The sequence below is a fragment of the Aegilops tauschii genome, chromosome 2 (genome assembly GCF_002575655.3).
Source record: "Aegilops tauschii subsp. strangulata cultivar AL8/78 chromosome 2, Aet v6.0, whole genome shotgun sequence".
Classification (NCBI taxonomy): domain Eukaryota; kingdom Viridiplantae; phylum Streptophyta; class Magnoliopsida; order Poales; family Poaceae; genus Aegilops; species Aegilops tauschii.
The window spans coordinates 299,445,842-299,463,225 of NC_053036.3; the positions used below are offsets into that span (position 1 = coordinate 299,445,842).

Consider the following 17,384-nt stretch of genomic DNA (forward strand, 5'->3'; position numbering starts at 1 on the left):
AGTGCAATCATATCACCACGACAAGCGAGGAGGATGCCACCGCGGGTGCCCTCCATGGCAAGGAAGTAGAAATCGACAAAGTTCCCGCCGAGCGTCTCGAATACGATAGCGGGTGTGACTAGAGTAAGCTTGGTCTTGCAGACAAACCACAAGGGGGGAGGTAGAGGCAATTACAGTGCAGACATCAGTGCGCTTAGCTTTGCTGTTAAGGCCACACACATTCCAAAAAACAACTTTATTGTCATTATCCATATAAGGTTGGGGGGGCTAGGTGGACTGGGAAACGTCCAGTCAGGCAGCGGCAAGAAGGTTCTGGCTGCGCGTGGGGCTTGTGACAAGCTCCCGCGACACTTGCCAGCCGAAGAAATCCGCGAAGGCGAGCACAACGTCAGTGGCCAAACGGGCGACCGAAAAGCCCTGAGTACTTGGTGAGAATGTCGGCGGAAAGTGGCTCATCATCTCCCAGTATGCCTAGTTTGTGGAGGAGAATGCGCTTGACCTTCGTCTCGACATCGTATCCCTGGTCATGCATGGCGATCCGGCCACTTCGGCGTGGGGTGAAGTTGGGCGGGATCTCGCCGCGCCTGCGCCTGGGGGTGGGAGTTGCCAGTAGTGGCGCCGTTGGCGCCTTGATCGATTACAGGAATCCCAGGACGTGGGGCGGGATGGCGTAGGAGGCGGGTCCATTGTACGTGCATGGCTGGAACTGCAGGGTTGTGGTCGAGAACGCGCCATGTGGGATGCAATTGGCGGGTTCCGCATGGGCGTGGTCGCCATCAGGTGCATGGGCAGGGGGCGGGGGACCAATACGGCGGCCTGGGGATCGGCAGCGGGCCCAACCTGCGCTTGGTCGGACTACAGTCCCAATGTTGCCACAAGCGGTTGGGTGGTGTCGCCCAGGGGGTCGAGATGGCCACATCCAAGGCCGCGGATTGGCCGTCATAGGTGGAAGTAGCTGTCGAAGACTACAAAAGTGCTTTTGCAGGCGATATGCTGGGGTTAACAGCTGCGGTTTCAGGCTGGACGCGCTGGAGCAGCGGATCCGAGGCGGGCCCAGTGCGAGCTGGGGTGGAGGGTGCGCCGTGTGGCGAGTTAGACCCGGTCAAGAGAAGGATTCAAATTTCGAGGTCCACAGCCTGCATATCTACTTGGCCTGTAGCGGCTTGTGGGTCAGCAGCCTGGCCTGACAAGAGCAGGGGTGCAGCTGGGCCCGCTTGGCTCGTCGTCAGGCGTGTGTGGACTGGAGGGCGACGTGGCGTCAGTGGCCGGGCAGGGGCCCAACACGCCACGCCAGTCGTGGCAGGCTGGAGCGGCATGGCGACGACGACTGGTGTTTCCACGGCTAGTGTTTCTGCGGCGAGAGGGGTGGACGGCATGCTGGTTTCTGGTGGGTCACGGAAAAGCGTGCCGGCGTGGCCAAGCGTCAGGGCAGGGAGGGGATCCCTGGTCCGGCCCGTCGTCAGAGCTAGTGCCGGCCGGAGGGGGCGGCGGCGATGGGAAGCGGCAGTCGGCGATGCGATGGACGTGGATGGTGACCGGGAATCGCATGAGCCGCAGCGCGAAGCGCTCAACACGGTCAGGATCTACATCAGCGAACTCGTCGGGCTCCTCCAAGAGCAGCTCTGAGGTCCATGGAATGCTATCTGGGTTCGCAGTCCAGGCCTCTAACTTGAACACAGAGAGGTTGCTGCCGTCGGCGGTCTCCGGCGCGAGGCGTCACACCATGCAGTAGGGGGAGAGCAGCTACATGGCGGAGGAGACGTCCCAACCATGCTCTGGGATGCCGTAGATCTCGATATGGACGTGAATACGTACGTGGAGAGGTTCAGCGCCGCCCAGGCGGTTCTAAGGTTGCAAGAGAAGGCGAAAGTTCAGCCCGCGCACGGTGGCCATGCCAGCGCACGCGTAGGCGACCGTGTCGATGAAGGGGAGGAGGAACTCGCCGTTGCAGGTACGGTGGACGGTGAAGTCACTGGGCTGCAGCGACACGCGAGAGCAGACGACACGAGCGACGTCAGCGGTGGACACACTGGAGCGGTTGCCGACCACGCTGGCGACGAGTGCAAGCCCGAGGCCGTGCTCGGGCGCGTCGATGCGCCCGGAGCGCGGCATGTAGCAAACTGCACCCGCCGGGCGCAGCGAGGGGTGCCCCGACATCACGGTGATTTCGCGTGATGAGGAGGCAGAGAGGGAGGCCGTTGCTGGAGAGGGGGTGCCCGCAGCGGTGGGGGTCGAGGAGGAGGTGGGTGACGGGGAGCCGGGCCTGGAAGACGCAGGCTGGTTCGGTTCGGCCACGTTTGATGCGGAGGAGCTTGCGGAGATCGGGGAGGAGGTCCATGGCCGCTTGGAAGGAGCCAGGGGAGCTGGGACGCGGCGTGGTGCAGTTCCTGGCGATGTGGCCGAAGAAGCGACATTGCTGGCAGCGGACGTCGCGCCTGCACTCAGAGCGGGGGTGGAAGCCGAGACAGCGGGGGTGGAAGCCGAGACAGCGGGGGCACTCGCCGGGAGCTGGCGGCGACGGCGGGTCGCGACACACTCCAAGGCTGCGACGACGACGCCGGGGGTTGCGCGGAGAGCGCGGTCTCTTGTCGCTCGTGGCGACCCTCCAACCGTCGTCCCGGTCGGCCTCGTGCCCATGGTCCACACGATGGACCTTGGAGCGAGGGATGCGGCGCAGGACCGACGACGATGGTGGGGGTGGGGGTGGAGGAGGGGCCTGGTGATGGGGCATCGTGCGGAGCACGTCGAGGTAAGATGGGGCCTCAGATCCAGCGGAGGAGGGACTCGACTCCATCCATCTCAGCTCGCGGCTGCGGCCGGCGGGCGATGTGGCCATCAAGGGAGGTGGGCGACGGCGCCGGAGTGGCGGACGTCGCGAGAAGGTGGGCGCCGGGGCCGGAGTGGCCGGCGGCGCGTGGAGGGCTTGGCGCTTGGCACTCAAGACTCTTACGCAGAAAAAATCTGGTTCTGCTAATAATCTCCAACACAAGAACACAAGTTGAGATTGGAGAATGGAGAATGGGACCCTACCCTGGTTAAAAAAAAAAAAAAGATTGGAGAAGCGAAGCAAACAAGGTTACCGAACTCCAGTGTCTAGCAGAGTCCACGCGCCACGCATTGCGCCCATGAAATCTGGGCCGTCCACACCTCAATAATTCTCCCGTATCCCCCGTCCATTCCCCCACCGTCCTTGCTCCGCAAGCCTCCGCATAAGACCCTGGAACTCTCCACGACCCCCAAAACCTCCCCGCTTTCTCTCTCCTCCACCTCCCCCCTTCCCCACCTCCACCCCCACCTCGCGATCTCCACGCCTCCCGCAACCCACTCCCGGGGCGGGCCCCACATCGCCGCCGGCCACCCCCTGGTCCCCTCCCCCGTCGCTATGACGATCTCCACACCGCCCCCGGCGCCCGCAGAGGTAAGCTTGCGCGGGGTGGCCGAGGCAGCCCTCTCCCCGCAGCATCCCCTTTCTCCCTCTTTGCCTTCCTCCTCGCGCGGGCCCTGTCCGTCTCTTTGGGCAGCCGCGATGCCGTATGCATCGTCGCCTGCGGACGCCGCGGTGTCCGTTGCCCTAGGCTTCTGGGTTGGTTTCCTGGGTGGGGGTTCTGGCGTTGGTGCCCTCAGCCAGGGTGTGCATCCCGCGTGGGCGGAATGGATTCTAGGGTTTGGGGTTTTTAGCCGCTTTGATGAGGTTTGTTGGGATGGATCTGATATCACGTCAATTTTGCGCAGCCGCAGCCGCAGCAGGAGGAAGAGGAGGTGCTCGTGCCGCACCAGGAGCTACCCAACGGGACGCAGCCAATGGAAGGTTCTCTTCCGTCACCTCGCCTCGCTTTTCTGCTACGGCTTGTCATTTATTTTATTGCCTGTTGACGCTCTCAGACGTGTGTTGTGTCGAACTGATTAGCTACCCTGTAGGTTGCGTGTTGCTGTCTCGTTTTTCTTTCCCTTTGGTGGGAGTATTTTGCTGCCTTATTGTGTAGAACGATGATTCGTTATTTGATTGATTGCAGGATTTTTTACTTTCTGCCTTATGCAGGATTGCTATTGTTTATCATATTTGTTGTGCAGAATGGTGATTCATCATTTGCTTGATCTGTTAGTTGCTCTATACTCAGAGCTATCATGGTTCTGTGTAGTTTTGTTAGATATAATGCCAATCACTGCTCCCAGTTAACAAAAAAGCTTACTTGCTTCGCTTGCAACGTTATTTCCTTGCCCCACGCTGGGTTATTGATCTACTTGTGACATTTTATGCCAATGTGGTTCTGTAGTAATTGTTACGGTTGTTGTAATTGCGTTTTTGTGTAATTGCATTGACACAGAAACTTCTTTTATTTGCTTTCTTTCTGGGTTGCATTTTCTGTCTCTCTATGCAGTATGTTCAGCAAATGCATTTAATCACGCCCTTTGTTTGTGCTTCGTGGTAAATACAGGATCCAGTTGGAACTGGTGTGCTATTAAGTGTTGTTTTGGTATTATATGTGATTGCCATGTAAGGTTAAGCCGTATTCATTCATGCTGACTCTGTATTGTCACTCCAGTTGTGCCTGCTGAGCCAGCTGCTACTGTCGAAAACCAGCCAACAGAGGATACACCAATCTCGAGATTTACTTGGACCATTGATAACCTATCAAGAGTGAATACGAAGAAGCTCTACTCTGAAACTTTTGTTGTTGGTGGCTACAAGTGGTAGGTTCCTACTGCTCTTTTTCTCCGAAATAGTATTTGATTAGCCCTGGTCTCCGAGAATGTCTGGTAGTGTTCTTTATCAAATCCTTTTTGTTTTCAGGCGAGTTTTGATTTTCCCAAGGGGAAATAATGTTGAATTCTTGTCAATGTATTTGGATGTTGCTGATTCAGCAGTCTTGCCCTATGGATGGACTAGATATGCACAGTTCAGCCTCTCAGTGGTTAATCAAATTCACAACAAGTTTACAATAAGAAAAGGTACTTTTTTGCCCCTTTTGTGTGTAATAATCTGCTGGCGAAGAAGAATGCTTATGGTACATTGGTTTGCAATTTATGCATTTTACATAAAGTTCTCTGACCATCTTCTAGTCACCCTACAATTGGAACTGTTTAACCAATAGAGATAATATTTTGATCTGAGGTGTAACGGCTTCTATAACAAGTGAATTGAAATGCTTGCAGAAACACAACATCAGTTCTCTGCTCGAGAAAGCGATTGGGGTTTCACTTCATTTATGCCTTTGAGTGAACTCTACAATCCCAGTAGAGGTTATCTTGTAAATGATACTTGTGTAATAGAAGCAGAGGTTGCTGTGTGTAAGGTTGTTGATTATTGGAGTTATGACTCTAAAAAGGAGACTGGCTATGTTGGCCTCAAAAATCAAGGTGCCACTTGCTATATGAATTCTCTCCTTCAGACTCTCTATCACATTCCATATTTCAGAAAGGTACTGACTCCTTATTCACAGATTATTTTCTTTTTCTGCTCAACCTATCTGGATTGTGGTAACTTGGTATATTGCTTGCTAGGCGGTTTATCATATGCCCACTACTGAGAATGATATGCCCTCAGGAAGCATTCCATTAGCTCTTCAAAGTCTCTTTTATAAGTTGCAGTATAATGACAGCAGTGTTTCCACAAAGGAGCTAACAAAATCTTTTGGGTGGGACATGCATGATTCATTTATGCAACATGATGTGCAAGAACTAAATAGAGTTCTTTCTGAGAAGTTGGAAGATAAGATGAAGGTTTGACATCTGTAAGCTCTTTCTTTTTATATCCTCCGGTATTGTTTATTGAATCATATATCTCTGACTGAATTATACCTGTACAATGTTGATTCAAGGGAACCGTTGTGGAGGGCACAATACAACAATTATTTGAAGGGCATCACATGAACTATATCGAGTGTATCAATGTGGACTTTAAATCAACAAGGAAGGAATCCTTCTATGGCAAGTGACGCTGTTACTGAAAATGGTTAACAAAGTTTAAACCTTGCACCCTTGTTTGACCTAATTGTAGTGTATGCTTCTGCAGACCTACAGCTTGATGTCAAAGGTTGTCAGGACGTCTATGCTTCATTCGACAAGTATGTGGAGGTGGAGCGCCTGGAAGGTGATAACAAGTATCACGCGGAACAGCATGGATTGCAGGTTAGTCCTCTGGAGCTTTTGTGGCAGCTCAAGCGACCCATGCACCCTCTCAACCTTGGGTTCCCTGAACTTAATCTAAATAGGGCTACACCACCCCCACACACCCTAACCCCATGCTGATTGTTGAATATAGTGAGCTGTGGTCACCAGTTACCTGATTATCTGGCAACAAAGTAAATTGATTTATTGCATGGGTTTCTTAATTAGACATATTGTTGTTTCAGGATGCAAAGAAAGGTGTTCTTTTTATCGACTTCCCTCCTGTTCTACAACTTCAGCTAAAACGCTTTGAATATGATTTCATGCGTGACACAATGGTGAAGGTTTGTATCAGCGCCGCCAACTTATTACTTATCCGTCTCTGTTTTCGCATTCCAGTAAATTTGAAGATGATGGCTTTGTGGTAGGGGAAAGTTTAGACCTGACAGGGCTTGCACATTTGTCTGAGTATCTATTTGAAGCGCAGAAATGCTTACACATATCTCTGAGTATCTGTATTTGAAGCGCAGAAATGCCTATTTAAAAGAATGCAGCACAGTATTATCTAGCATATGTCTGATCTCAGGGAACCATAGTAGTAACACTGTTATCTTCTAGGGTGGTAATAACCTTCTGTTCAGTGATGTTGACTGAGTACTCCATGTGCAGTGTGAACAAAATGCTAACACTTGTATCAGGCTGATACATTCCCGAGTTTACATCAGCCGTCTGTTTGAAAGTTGGAATAATGTCTCAACATGTCTCTTTAGTCACTTTTTTTTAACTTTCTGGATTATTAGATTTCTACCACAGCTGCATATACTAAGATGACATCAAGTGGTATAAATGATTTTCAAGTGCAACAACATCACCTCATTCAATACTGTTTTAGTTATTGGAAATGCAAATCCTAACTTAGTTCATAAAATTCAAGTCTCCTTTGCTTTTTTTATCTTCTACTCCCTCCGTCCCCTAAAATTCAAGTCTCCTTTGCTTTTTTGAAGAATACTTACCTCTACTTCCTGAAATGCAGATAAATGACCGTTACGAGTTCCCACTTCAGTTGGATCTGGATAGAGATGATGGGAAGTATTTATCTCCCGATGCAGACAGGAATGTGCGAAATCTTTACACTTTGCACAGGTTCGGTTGGATATTCTAATGTTTTCTTGTGTAAGATTTTGATAGTTGAAGATGTCACATATCATGGTTAATTAGCCAATAGTACTGGAGGTGAATTTGATGTTCTGATATTGCCATTTCTCCTGTCCTCAACTTACCTAGAGATCCTAGCCAGACCATAGTTAATATATCCATTAACTTAAGCTAAATCCAAGTAAAGATGCATGGTTCTTGATCAGACACAATTACGGTATAACAGCTTGGGGGGGGGGGGGGTGTAATGGCCCAACCTTTTAGATGGTCTAGGTAAAAAGTAAAATAATGATTGCAACTCATAATTACATGTTAATATTTATCTTGATACAGTTCATAACAGTTAATTTCTTGCAGTGTTCTTGTCCATAGTGGCGGTGTTCATGGCGGGCATTACTATGCTTTCATAAGACCTACGCTCTCTGATCAGTGGTATGTCTGTTTGCCTGGATTGTTTTTTATGACTGACTCTGCTCCCCTTAGGAAAATAGCAGATTCTTGCAACCATCTTGGCCGTGCTGGGCTTGTCAACATTTTTTTTACTCTTGCTGGATTTGGTCAGATGCTGTTTGCAGCTGGACAGCATGGTGCTGCCTGCCAACTTGCAAATAAAATTTCACAGTATTTTGTTAAATGCACCTGTGGCGGTGCTACCTGGCTTATCGAACTCATGATGATTTGGAATTGTTCGCAAAGAGTTTATTTTTTGTTTTGGCAATGATGCATGTTTTTCGACAATGTTTTCGAGAAAATGCAAAGAGATTTTTGCATTTCTTTGTATTGAGAAGATAGGGTTTATCGTACAATCCTCCTAGGAGGTACAGAAGTACAGAACTGATGATGAAAACAGGGAATCAGTGCACGTCCCATGTCTGGGGGATGATGTCGCGAAGGCCAGCGGCTCCCGCCTTGGCCCAGAGCGACACCTTACGTTTGATTATTTTTGCTCATCTACTCTAGAAATTTATTTGTATCTTAAACCAAATGTATCCATTGTAAGTAGTTGTTGGCATGCATGATGGCCACCTTTGCTTTTCAAAACATAATATGATCTTGTTGGCTAGTTGTTGTGTTCATGTTTAATTTAATTACTCGCTGAGCAACAATTTCCAGGTTCAAGTTCGATGATGAGCGTGTAACAAAAGAAGATGCAAAGAGGGCATTGGAAGAGCAATATGGTGGTGAGGAGGAGGTTCGTTACAATTCCTCATGGGTACAATACCTTTATTTGGTGTCTGAACGTTGGGCTAATTAATCGTACCTACATTTTTGCAGCTACCCCAGACTAATCCTGGCTTAAACAACACTCCGTTCAAGTTTACCAAATATTCGAACGCATACATGCTTGTATACATTCGTGAAAGTGACAAGGACAAAATAATTTGTAATGTGGATGAGAAGGACATAGCTGAGCACCTTCGAGTAAGCTGTCTCCTAAGATATCTGTCTATTGAGAGCTTCTATTTTAGTAGTCTTATATTTCCATGTGCTCCCAGATTAGACTGGAAAAGGACCGTGAAGAGAAGGAGCGCCGGAAAAAGGAGAAAGCTGAGGCCCACCTATATACCATCATTAAGGTATTTGAGTCTACCTGCTGGGCGTAGAAAACATCAACTGTTTTAAGCAGCTTTGTGTTATTTTCACTTACTTTTCTCACATGTTTTCTTCCTGTATAGGTTGCTAGGGATGACGATTTGACTGCTCAGATAGGGAAAGATATATATTTTGATCTTGTTGATCATGATAAAGTCCCGAGCTTTCGTATTCAAAAGCAGATGCCTTTTACTCAATTCAAGGTAATTACATGGGGCAAGACTATGTTTGCTGTGATGCTGCTTTTGGCTTATTCCAGCTGTAGGAATCGAATCAGGCTGTTGCTTATTACTGGTTGTATCCATAAACCAAAACCGATGATTCAAGGGCTCGAGTGGCCCTATCTTGTTACATGACACTTTTTGGTAAAAATAACACTTTGAGGCCTATCTCAGATGGACTAGTTGCTGTTTGTTCTTCAAAAATAGTAAGCCTAAAATGTTGCAATAATACTTTGGTTTTAAGTAGCACATTTATGTGTTTCTTAACATTCTGGAGGTGTAGCCTATTGTGAATCATTGATAGGATTTCTAATTTACCAGTATGATATCAAGGAGGAATATGTCTTGCTTGCTACAGCTATGTGCACTGTTATTTTGGAATACCAAACTTAGCGCCAATAAGAGTAGAATTTCATGGTTTCCATGTTGATCAGTCATCTGTGAAGTGCTTTACAGGAGGAGGTAGCAAAAGAATTGGGCATCCCTACGCAGTTTCAACGATTTTGGTTGTGGGCCAAGCGGCAAAACCATACCTACCGACCCAATCGACCGTTGACTCCTCAAGAAGAAGCACTAACTGTAAGATGCTTCCATTACATTGCATTGGATAATGATTTTCTTGTCTCTAGTTCTCCTTGAGTATTTGCAAGGGCTGAATGGAACATACACATACTTTATGTTATGGTTTTGGTATGCTGTGGTTTCTTGGTTGATTACTCTGTCTTCAACTAGTAATTTTGTGATAACTTATGGTGTTCATAATTGAAATCTGTTTGTATTACGATGCGGTAGTTCTTTTGGATGTTTATTATTTGTTTTTAATTGATTATTAATCAATATTGGGTATTGAATACCACCACTCGTCTAAGCAAGTTTCTGTTGAATTGTCTATGGTTGTGCACTCCAGTAGACTAGCAGTAATTTATTGTCTGTAAGATAGTAGAAATATAAAAGATATAACCTGTAAATAAAAAGATTTGACCAGTAGAAAATACCACATTACTAGTTGCACATACTTCTTATCAGACAAGTTGCACCTGCTCTGATTCTTCCACTTGATTGCATGTCACCCATTAGTATCATCTTATGTGCAACCACTATGTAAAAGCATTCTCTTTTTGCAGTCAAAACTTTCCTGTTCATTCAACTGTCGACATAATTTACTTGATTCTAATGACAGCCAGGGTCTCCTATGTTTTCTTCTCTTTTTAAGTCGCAGTCAAACTAGATCTAGCCCGATTTAATTATTGGTGTGATCTCTTGTGAAAATAATACTTCCCTGTCTTTCTTTCAGCATTTGTATTCTCTTTATGCATATGGGCAAACACACTTAACTCTTAAGGGTAAACATTTTATGTAGGTTGGGCAATTAAAGGAAGCAGCAAACAAGGCCCACAACGCAGAACTGAAGTTGTTCTTGGAAGTTGAACTTGGGCTGGTAATAGCGCACACCTTCCCCGTCTGTTTCGGTGCAGTATTGATATTGTCATTTACTTCCAACTAAAATAAATTTGTTTGCAATTTTTATGGGCAATGCAGGACCTAAAACCTCTTACTCTACCAGACAAGACCAGAGAGGATATTTTGCTTTTCTTCAAACTCTATGATCCTGAGAAGGAACAGCTGAGGTACTTCTCATACTTTCTAACCTTCTGCATCATTGCTCATTTGTGATTAGACTAGAGTCTTACTTGTCTGATGAATGCTTTCTTCAGGTATGTTGGTAGGCTCTTTGTGAAGGCTTCAGGAAGACCACAGGATATTCTGCCAAAATTGAGAAAAATGGCTGGTTTTTTGCAAGATGATGATGTTGAACTTTACGAGGTATGTTGGTAGGCTCTTTGTGAACTTTACGAGGGTAATGAGTCTTGAAGCTTAATTAGCCTGATGCATATGTGATAAGCATATTATTTTGGTTCAGTATCTTACATCTTCCACCAATTTTAGGAAATTAAGTTCGAGCCAAATGTGATGTGTGAATACATTGATAATAGGATTATATTTCGCTCTTGCCAGGTAAAATCTGATGTCTATAATTCTATATTTTGAACTGATATCGTTCTTGTTTCTCTGATATTGTCATATCTGAATTTTTTTTTTGTGTTCACAGCTGGAAGATGGTGATATTGTTTGTTTTCAAAAATCCCCAAAGCCAGACACTGCCGACCAGTTTAGATACCCTGATGTCCCATCGTTTCTGGTGTATATACGTAACAGACAGGTGCGAAAGAACACTCCACTTGCTAGTTCAGAATCTTATATTATCTGATGTTTACACACATTTTCCTTGCTGTGACATTTTCTTGCCTTGTACTCCCTCCGTCCGAAAAAGCTTGTCCCTCAAATGGATGTATCTAGCACTAACTTGATGGTAGATACATCCATTTGAGGGACAAGCTTTTTCGGACGGAGGGATCAGATTACTAGTGTTTCCAACATTTTTTAAGAAAAAGAACAGTTGCACACGATTTCTTTGATTGTATCTAGTTTTGTTTGCTATCTTATTTCCCAAATTCATTTTACCATCTCTCTAGGACTGTGCTCTCATATTGCATGTGTATGTTATGATCATCATATATATTGTACAATTTTTATATACGATTAACTGCTGTTATCATTGTTTAGGTTGTCCACTTCCGGTCGTTGGAGAAGCCCAAGGAGGATGATTTTTGCCTAGAGATGTAAACATTTGGACATATTGTGATAAATAAATCTTGGTATTCTGCATCGTTACTGACTTCCTTCTCTTCACCCTTCCTGTATAGGTCAAAGATTTTCACGTACGATGAAGTTGTAGAAAAAGTTGCTCAACAGCTTGGTGTTGATGACCCATCAAAAATTCGTCTTACATCACATAATTGTTACTCTCAACAGCCTAAGCCTCAACCCATTAAGTACAGAGGCGTTGAACGTTTGCTAGATATGCTGATTCACTACAATCAGGTTTGTGACAAACTAATCATTACATGATCATTAGTTGCTTAATAACAACTAAAGTGAAGAGTAACATATCTAATAACTTTTCATGCATCAGACTTCTGATATTCTGTACTATGAAGTATTGGATATACCCCTGCCAGAACTACAAGCATTGAAGACATTGAAAGTTACATATCATCATGCCACCAAGGATGAGGTTATTTGGTTGAAACTTTTAAAGCTTTGTAGTAGATTGATTTTGTCCAATAGTCTCAAATGTATTTTACCAGGTGTCTGTTCACAGTATAAGATTGCCAAAAAATAGCACGGTTGGTGATGTTCTAAGTGATATCAAATCAAAGGTAAACTGTAGTATCCTTATCTTATGGTCTGTATGGCATGTACTAGATCGCTTTATTGCTTATATGATGCCAGCTCATGTTCTATGCATCCTTCTGTCATTGTCAATCAGGTTGACCTGTCTCATCCTGATGCTGAACTTCGATTACTTGAAGTTTTCTACCACAAGATATACAAGGTGGTACATGCTAGTTTAACACCTCTTAGTTGCATTTAGTTCCACACAGTAGACAAGTGTTATTTACCATGTATTTGCTGCAGATATTTGCACCCAGTGAAAAGATAGAAAACATCAACGATCAGTACTGGACACTGCGTGCAGAGGAGGTATGTGATGATATGCCATGCTTTACAAAACCAGAACCCCCCCACCCCAACACACGCACACACCACCCGTTCAACGGATGATGTTATCTTTTCTTTGTAGGTACCGGAGGAGGAGAAAAACCTTGGTCCTTTTGATCGCTTGATTCATGTATACCATTTTACCAAAGACACTCAAAACCAAACGGTAATGAAGTTTGGCTAATGCTTGCCCTCAGTTACTCGTTCAATGGTTGTGTTCTGTAAAACACAAAAAATACAGCCTGGTTGTGAGTAGTTCCTCAAATGCAGTTGGACGAACTTTTAGTCACTGTACCACATTTGGCTTTAAGTTACTTTGTCATTCACTGAAAGAAATGCTTTAGCTGTGTCTCTAATACTCCAATATTTGACATTGTTGTGTTCTGCCCACCATCCAGCATAAATGATGGAATTGGGGGCAAGGCAATTATTACTAAGCAAGATTTCCTTGGTCTGCTTCTGATAGCATATTTGGATCTCTAGTTAACCACATGCTTGATATTTATCCTGATTTCCACAGCAAGTTCAGAATTTTGGAGAACCTTTCTTTATGGTTATTCGTGAGGATGAGACCTTATCTTCTATTAAAGAACGTTTACAGAAAAAGCTTAAGGTCTCAGATGAGGATTTCTCCAAGGTAATGAGGATTTTTCCATGGTTTCTGCAGCATATATTGCGATGTATATAAATATGTGGTTTTATTTTTTTGCTATAGCGGCATAGTGCATCTGTGTCCGCCGCCCAATCTTCGTTAGATGTGATGTTATTGAGATATGTGTATGCTTACTAGTTAGAATATTTAACACCAATCAAACATCAAATATCTGAGTTGGCATTTATAGCCCAAGGTCTCCCTCGGGGCTTAAGAAACACAGTTAGCTATCAAATTTTGGTTGGCGCTCATAAAATGATTATGAAAAGCATAAGCTTTTTCTTTTTTCTGGTAGGTTTTTCGTTAGCGGCTTATCGCCCATATATTTCGATGTGGAACTTAAAATATTCCGAGACATACTGTCACAAACCTTGGTTCATGAATGCTTAGGTGATGGGGGATATAGTGGAGGTTCTTAATTTCATCAAAGCGGTCCTCTGTGTTTCGAAGCCTAACAATCTAAAATAAGTAACTAAATTATGCTTCTCTAAATTGGTGTTAACCTAATTGGAAAGGTACCCCTTCCGTCGCAAAATAAGTGTCTTAACCTCAGTACAACTTTGTACTAAAGTTAGTACAAATTGAGACACTTATTTTGGGATGGAGGAAGTATTAATACTTATTGGAAGATAGCGGGGGTCCATCCCAACTGGCGACAACTCCCTGTGGGCTAGGACATGAGTTGCTTATCTGCATGACACATCATCCACAATGCATATAATTAATCGACTGCATTGGTCTAAGCTTGGCAGTAATCTCTAGAAAATTAGGCTTTGTCCATTTGAAGCTGTTGGGCTGCTTTAAACATGATGCATACTATCTTTTTATTTCTCCGAGGCATGTTTATCTTGCATTTTGTATGTGGAGCTGACCCCTAGTGCAAACATTGGTTAAAATGTACTTGTCCGATGCTAACAAATGTTCTATTTGAACAGTGGAAATTTGCGTACATATCCCTTGGTCGCCCAGACTATTTTGAAGATTCTGACACTGTAGCTACGAGATTTCAGGTACTATGATGCTAGTTATCTACTTGATGAAGCAGCTTTTGTAGCGCTTAATTTGATTTCAATTGTATAAACTTGTTTAGAGAAACATGTATGGAGCTTGGGAGCAGTATCTTGGACTGGAGCACCCGGACACAGCGCCAAGGAAGGCACATAGTGCTAACCAGGTACTTGCTGCACATTGTTGCAACTTGTGCCAATAATGTCAGGCGTGTTGTCTGGAATTTTGCTAATTTCATATTTTGTGCGCAGAACCGCCATTCATTTGAGAGGCCTGTAAAGATCTACAACTAGACAGTTGTGAGAAGCGGGAGCGACGTCCTGCCATGCAATACCACAAGCAAGTGGCTGAAAGTGAAATTGCTGCTTGAATAAATCGTGTACCATATGATGGCAGGACTGGTTGCTCAAGTTAATGACGGAGCCTGTAAGCTAGCGTTTCCGCGCACTCTGCCCTGGATATATAAAGTTTGTGCAGAGATGACCCAACGAACCATCACCTTTTAGTAGATAAGGAGGCTGTTTTTCTTTTCTTGCACTAGGTGCTCTATACAGTCAAATAGCTAGTGGATTGCTTGGTTCTGCAGTTGTTGCTAGGTGCGAGTTGTTGATGATGCTTTTTCTGTATATTATTGTTGTGAGCTGTACAAGTCCAGTCCTTGTTGACGGTCACACGGTATCTGTAACTCCAGTGATGATATAGTGCTCTGCGTCTTTTCACAAATTTGTATTATCTGACTCTCCTAAGCTGTGCTACAGGGCTATTGCCACACCTGACTCGAGTTTGAGCTTCCTTACCCTCTGCTCTAGTTGCACCATTTGAAGTCTTTTTGCAGCTGTTACAAGTAAATGTAAACGAGAGACGGGCTAGAGCAAATGATTCAATCAGTTATCTTTATTGATGGGAATGAATCCTTATATACAACATGGATGGAATCGTGGGATTACACATGCGGGACAGCGGGTATTTATCCCCTAATAACACTGGGTTATTATTCTTAACAGCAGCCTTAAACTGAAAGTTAGGGCTGGGAAGTCTCGGTTCAAAAGTATGCTAGTAACATGGTTTGCCTAGGATTTTAAGGTTCGATGATCCTTGCGGGTGGTCTCTGATATAACTGAACTTTCATCAACACAACCAAAGGACACAATTTTGGTGGTAGTCAAGTTTTTTATTTGAAGGGTGATGGTAGTGAAGTTTTGCTTATGATGATTGTGGAAATGCAGTGGATCCAGATTCAGCCTGTATGGGTTTCGTGAGTAGGAACGAACTATTTCCTGTCTGATTTCTGCAAATATTCGGCCTTCTAAATCTGAGTAGATTACGCATGAATGTTCAAATTCTCTTGGCATGAAAGTAAAATAAAAAAGATATATTCCAAAAAAGCTTTAAAAGAATTCTGATTTTTTTAGCTAACATTAAATTTTTTTTTCGAGTGCTAGCAAATTTCATCATATCACATTTGTGAAAGTTGTGGCAAACAAATATAAAATCAGCGCCCCAAAATGCTTTTGAAAGTAGCACCTTCGGAGCATCAATATTGTTTTTTTGTCACACTTCCACAAATGTGATTCTATGATGAAAATTTGTAAGCACTCAAAACATTTCTAAATGTTGCCACAAAAGAATGCATGTATTATTTAAACTTTTTTTTTCGATTTTACTGCTCATCCGGACTCATTTGAGCCCGAGCTAAGAAACTCCATGTCCCGTTAACAATAGGTACTCTCACCCATCATGATATCTAAATGTTGCCACAAAAGAACATATTTTTTCTTTATATTTGCCATAAACCAAAAACAAAATGACACGGTGTAATGTTTTTGATTTATTTGATCCACTGCGCAAAAATAAATCATAAAAACTGCCATGCCAAAAAAATAGAATTTCCATGCTAATAATAAAAAATCGCCACCTTCTTGATCATAAATGCCATGCCAACAATATTAAAAATGCCATACTCTCAAATAATAAAAATATCATCCAGTTAATAATAAAACCACCATCGTCCTAAAAATAAACTATTGTTTTATCATTAATAAAAATGCCATGCTCTTAAACAATAAAACCGTCGTCCTCTTAATAAAAATGCCATCCTATTAATAATAAAATGCCATGTTGTAAACAATAAACTGCCATGTCAGAAGAGTAGAAAAACAATCTACAAAATTGACTTGGACTTGTAAAAGATGGCACATGACAAAATTAGGATTTTCATCTTTCAAAACGATGAAAAGAAAACCCGATATTTTCGGCCAAATTTTCAAATAAAAATGAAATTAAAAACACAAATTAGCTTTAAATATACATATAGAAGCTTAAAGAAAAGATTTCACAGCCCCCACCTCAGTCCAGTGGCAAGCGCGCCTGCCAACTTCGCACGAGGTCACGAGTTCAAACCCTCGTGCACATTGGATCATGCATTTTTTGGAGGATAATAAGAGTGTTCGTCCAGGAAACAAGTTATAGCGAACAACTCTAGCTTATCTACGTGGTGTGAGCCTTGTGCCAAAATCCGTGCAATGACAGGGAAGGCATTCGCCAAGATTGGTCCCCTGACGAACGGTTGGCAAATATCATTTCCAAACTATCTCTATTTAGAATATTCCATGTGTGATGTTTGCAATCTCTAGCAACCTTCCTTAATCAAAACTTCCTTAGGTTGAGATTATGCTTCAATTCTTCTAAGCCTTTGACTAAAAGTGCTTTAGTGAAGTCATCTCTAAATTGACCCCGTGAATGAATAAATTTTATCTCCAATTGCTTGTTCGCCAGTCTTTTCTCTAACGAAATGGTAGTCAGTCTTAATGTGCCGTGTTCTGGGATGGAAAACATGATCAACACACAGGTAAGTAGCAGCTACATTTAATACCATAAACACGATGATTGAGTTTTCATAATTCCAAGCTTAGCAAGTAGTGACTGCACCCAAATGATCACAGTTGTTGCATTAGGTAGTGCAATGCACTCAACCTGAGTACTTGATCTTGACATTGTTGCTTGTTTCTTTGCACACCATGAAA

The 17,384-nt window shown here is 44.0% G+C and overlaps 1 protein-coding gene across 1 annotated transcript; it reads left to right on the forward strand.

The window, feature by feature from the left end:
* Positions 1 to 3,198: 3,198 nt before the first annotated feature.
* Positions 3,199 to 15,090, forward strand: LOC109779701 (ubiquitin C-terminal hydrolase 12). Its single transcript, XM_020338343.4, has 32 exons — positions 3,199 to 3,418; positions 3,733 to 3,808; positions 4,545 to 4,692; positions 4,793 to 4,950; positions 5,155 to 5,420; positions 5,503 to 5,721; positions 5,820 to 5,928; positions 6,014 to 6,129; positions 6,354 to 6,452; positions 7,142 to 7,251; positions 7,621 to 7,695; positions 8,377 to 8,455; positions 8,539 to 8,685; positions 8,760 to 8,840; positions 8,940 to 9,059; positions 9,534 to 9,656; positions 10,438 to 10,515; positions 10,617 to 10,705; positions 10,793 to 10,901; positions 11,025 to 11,093; positions 11,188 to 11,298; positions 11,703 to 11,758; positions 11,843 to 12,020; positions 12,112 to 12,213; positions 12,287 to 12,358; positions 12,469 to 12,534; positions 12,618 to 12,683; positions 12,784 to 12,867; positions 13,222 to 13,338; positions 14,289 to 14,363; positions 14,444 to 14,527; positions 14,613 to 15,090. The coding sequence occupies exons 1-32, from the start codon at positions 3,383 to 3,385 to the stop codon at positions 14,652 to 14,654; spliced, it is 3,360 nt and encodes a 1,119-aa protein (XP_020193932.1). The 5' UTR covers positions 3,199 to 3,382; the 3' UTR covers positions 14,655 to 15,090.
* Positions 15,091 to 17,384: the final 2,294 nt, after the last annotated feature.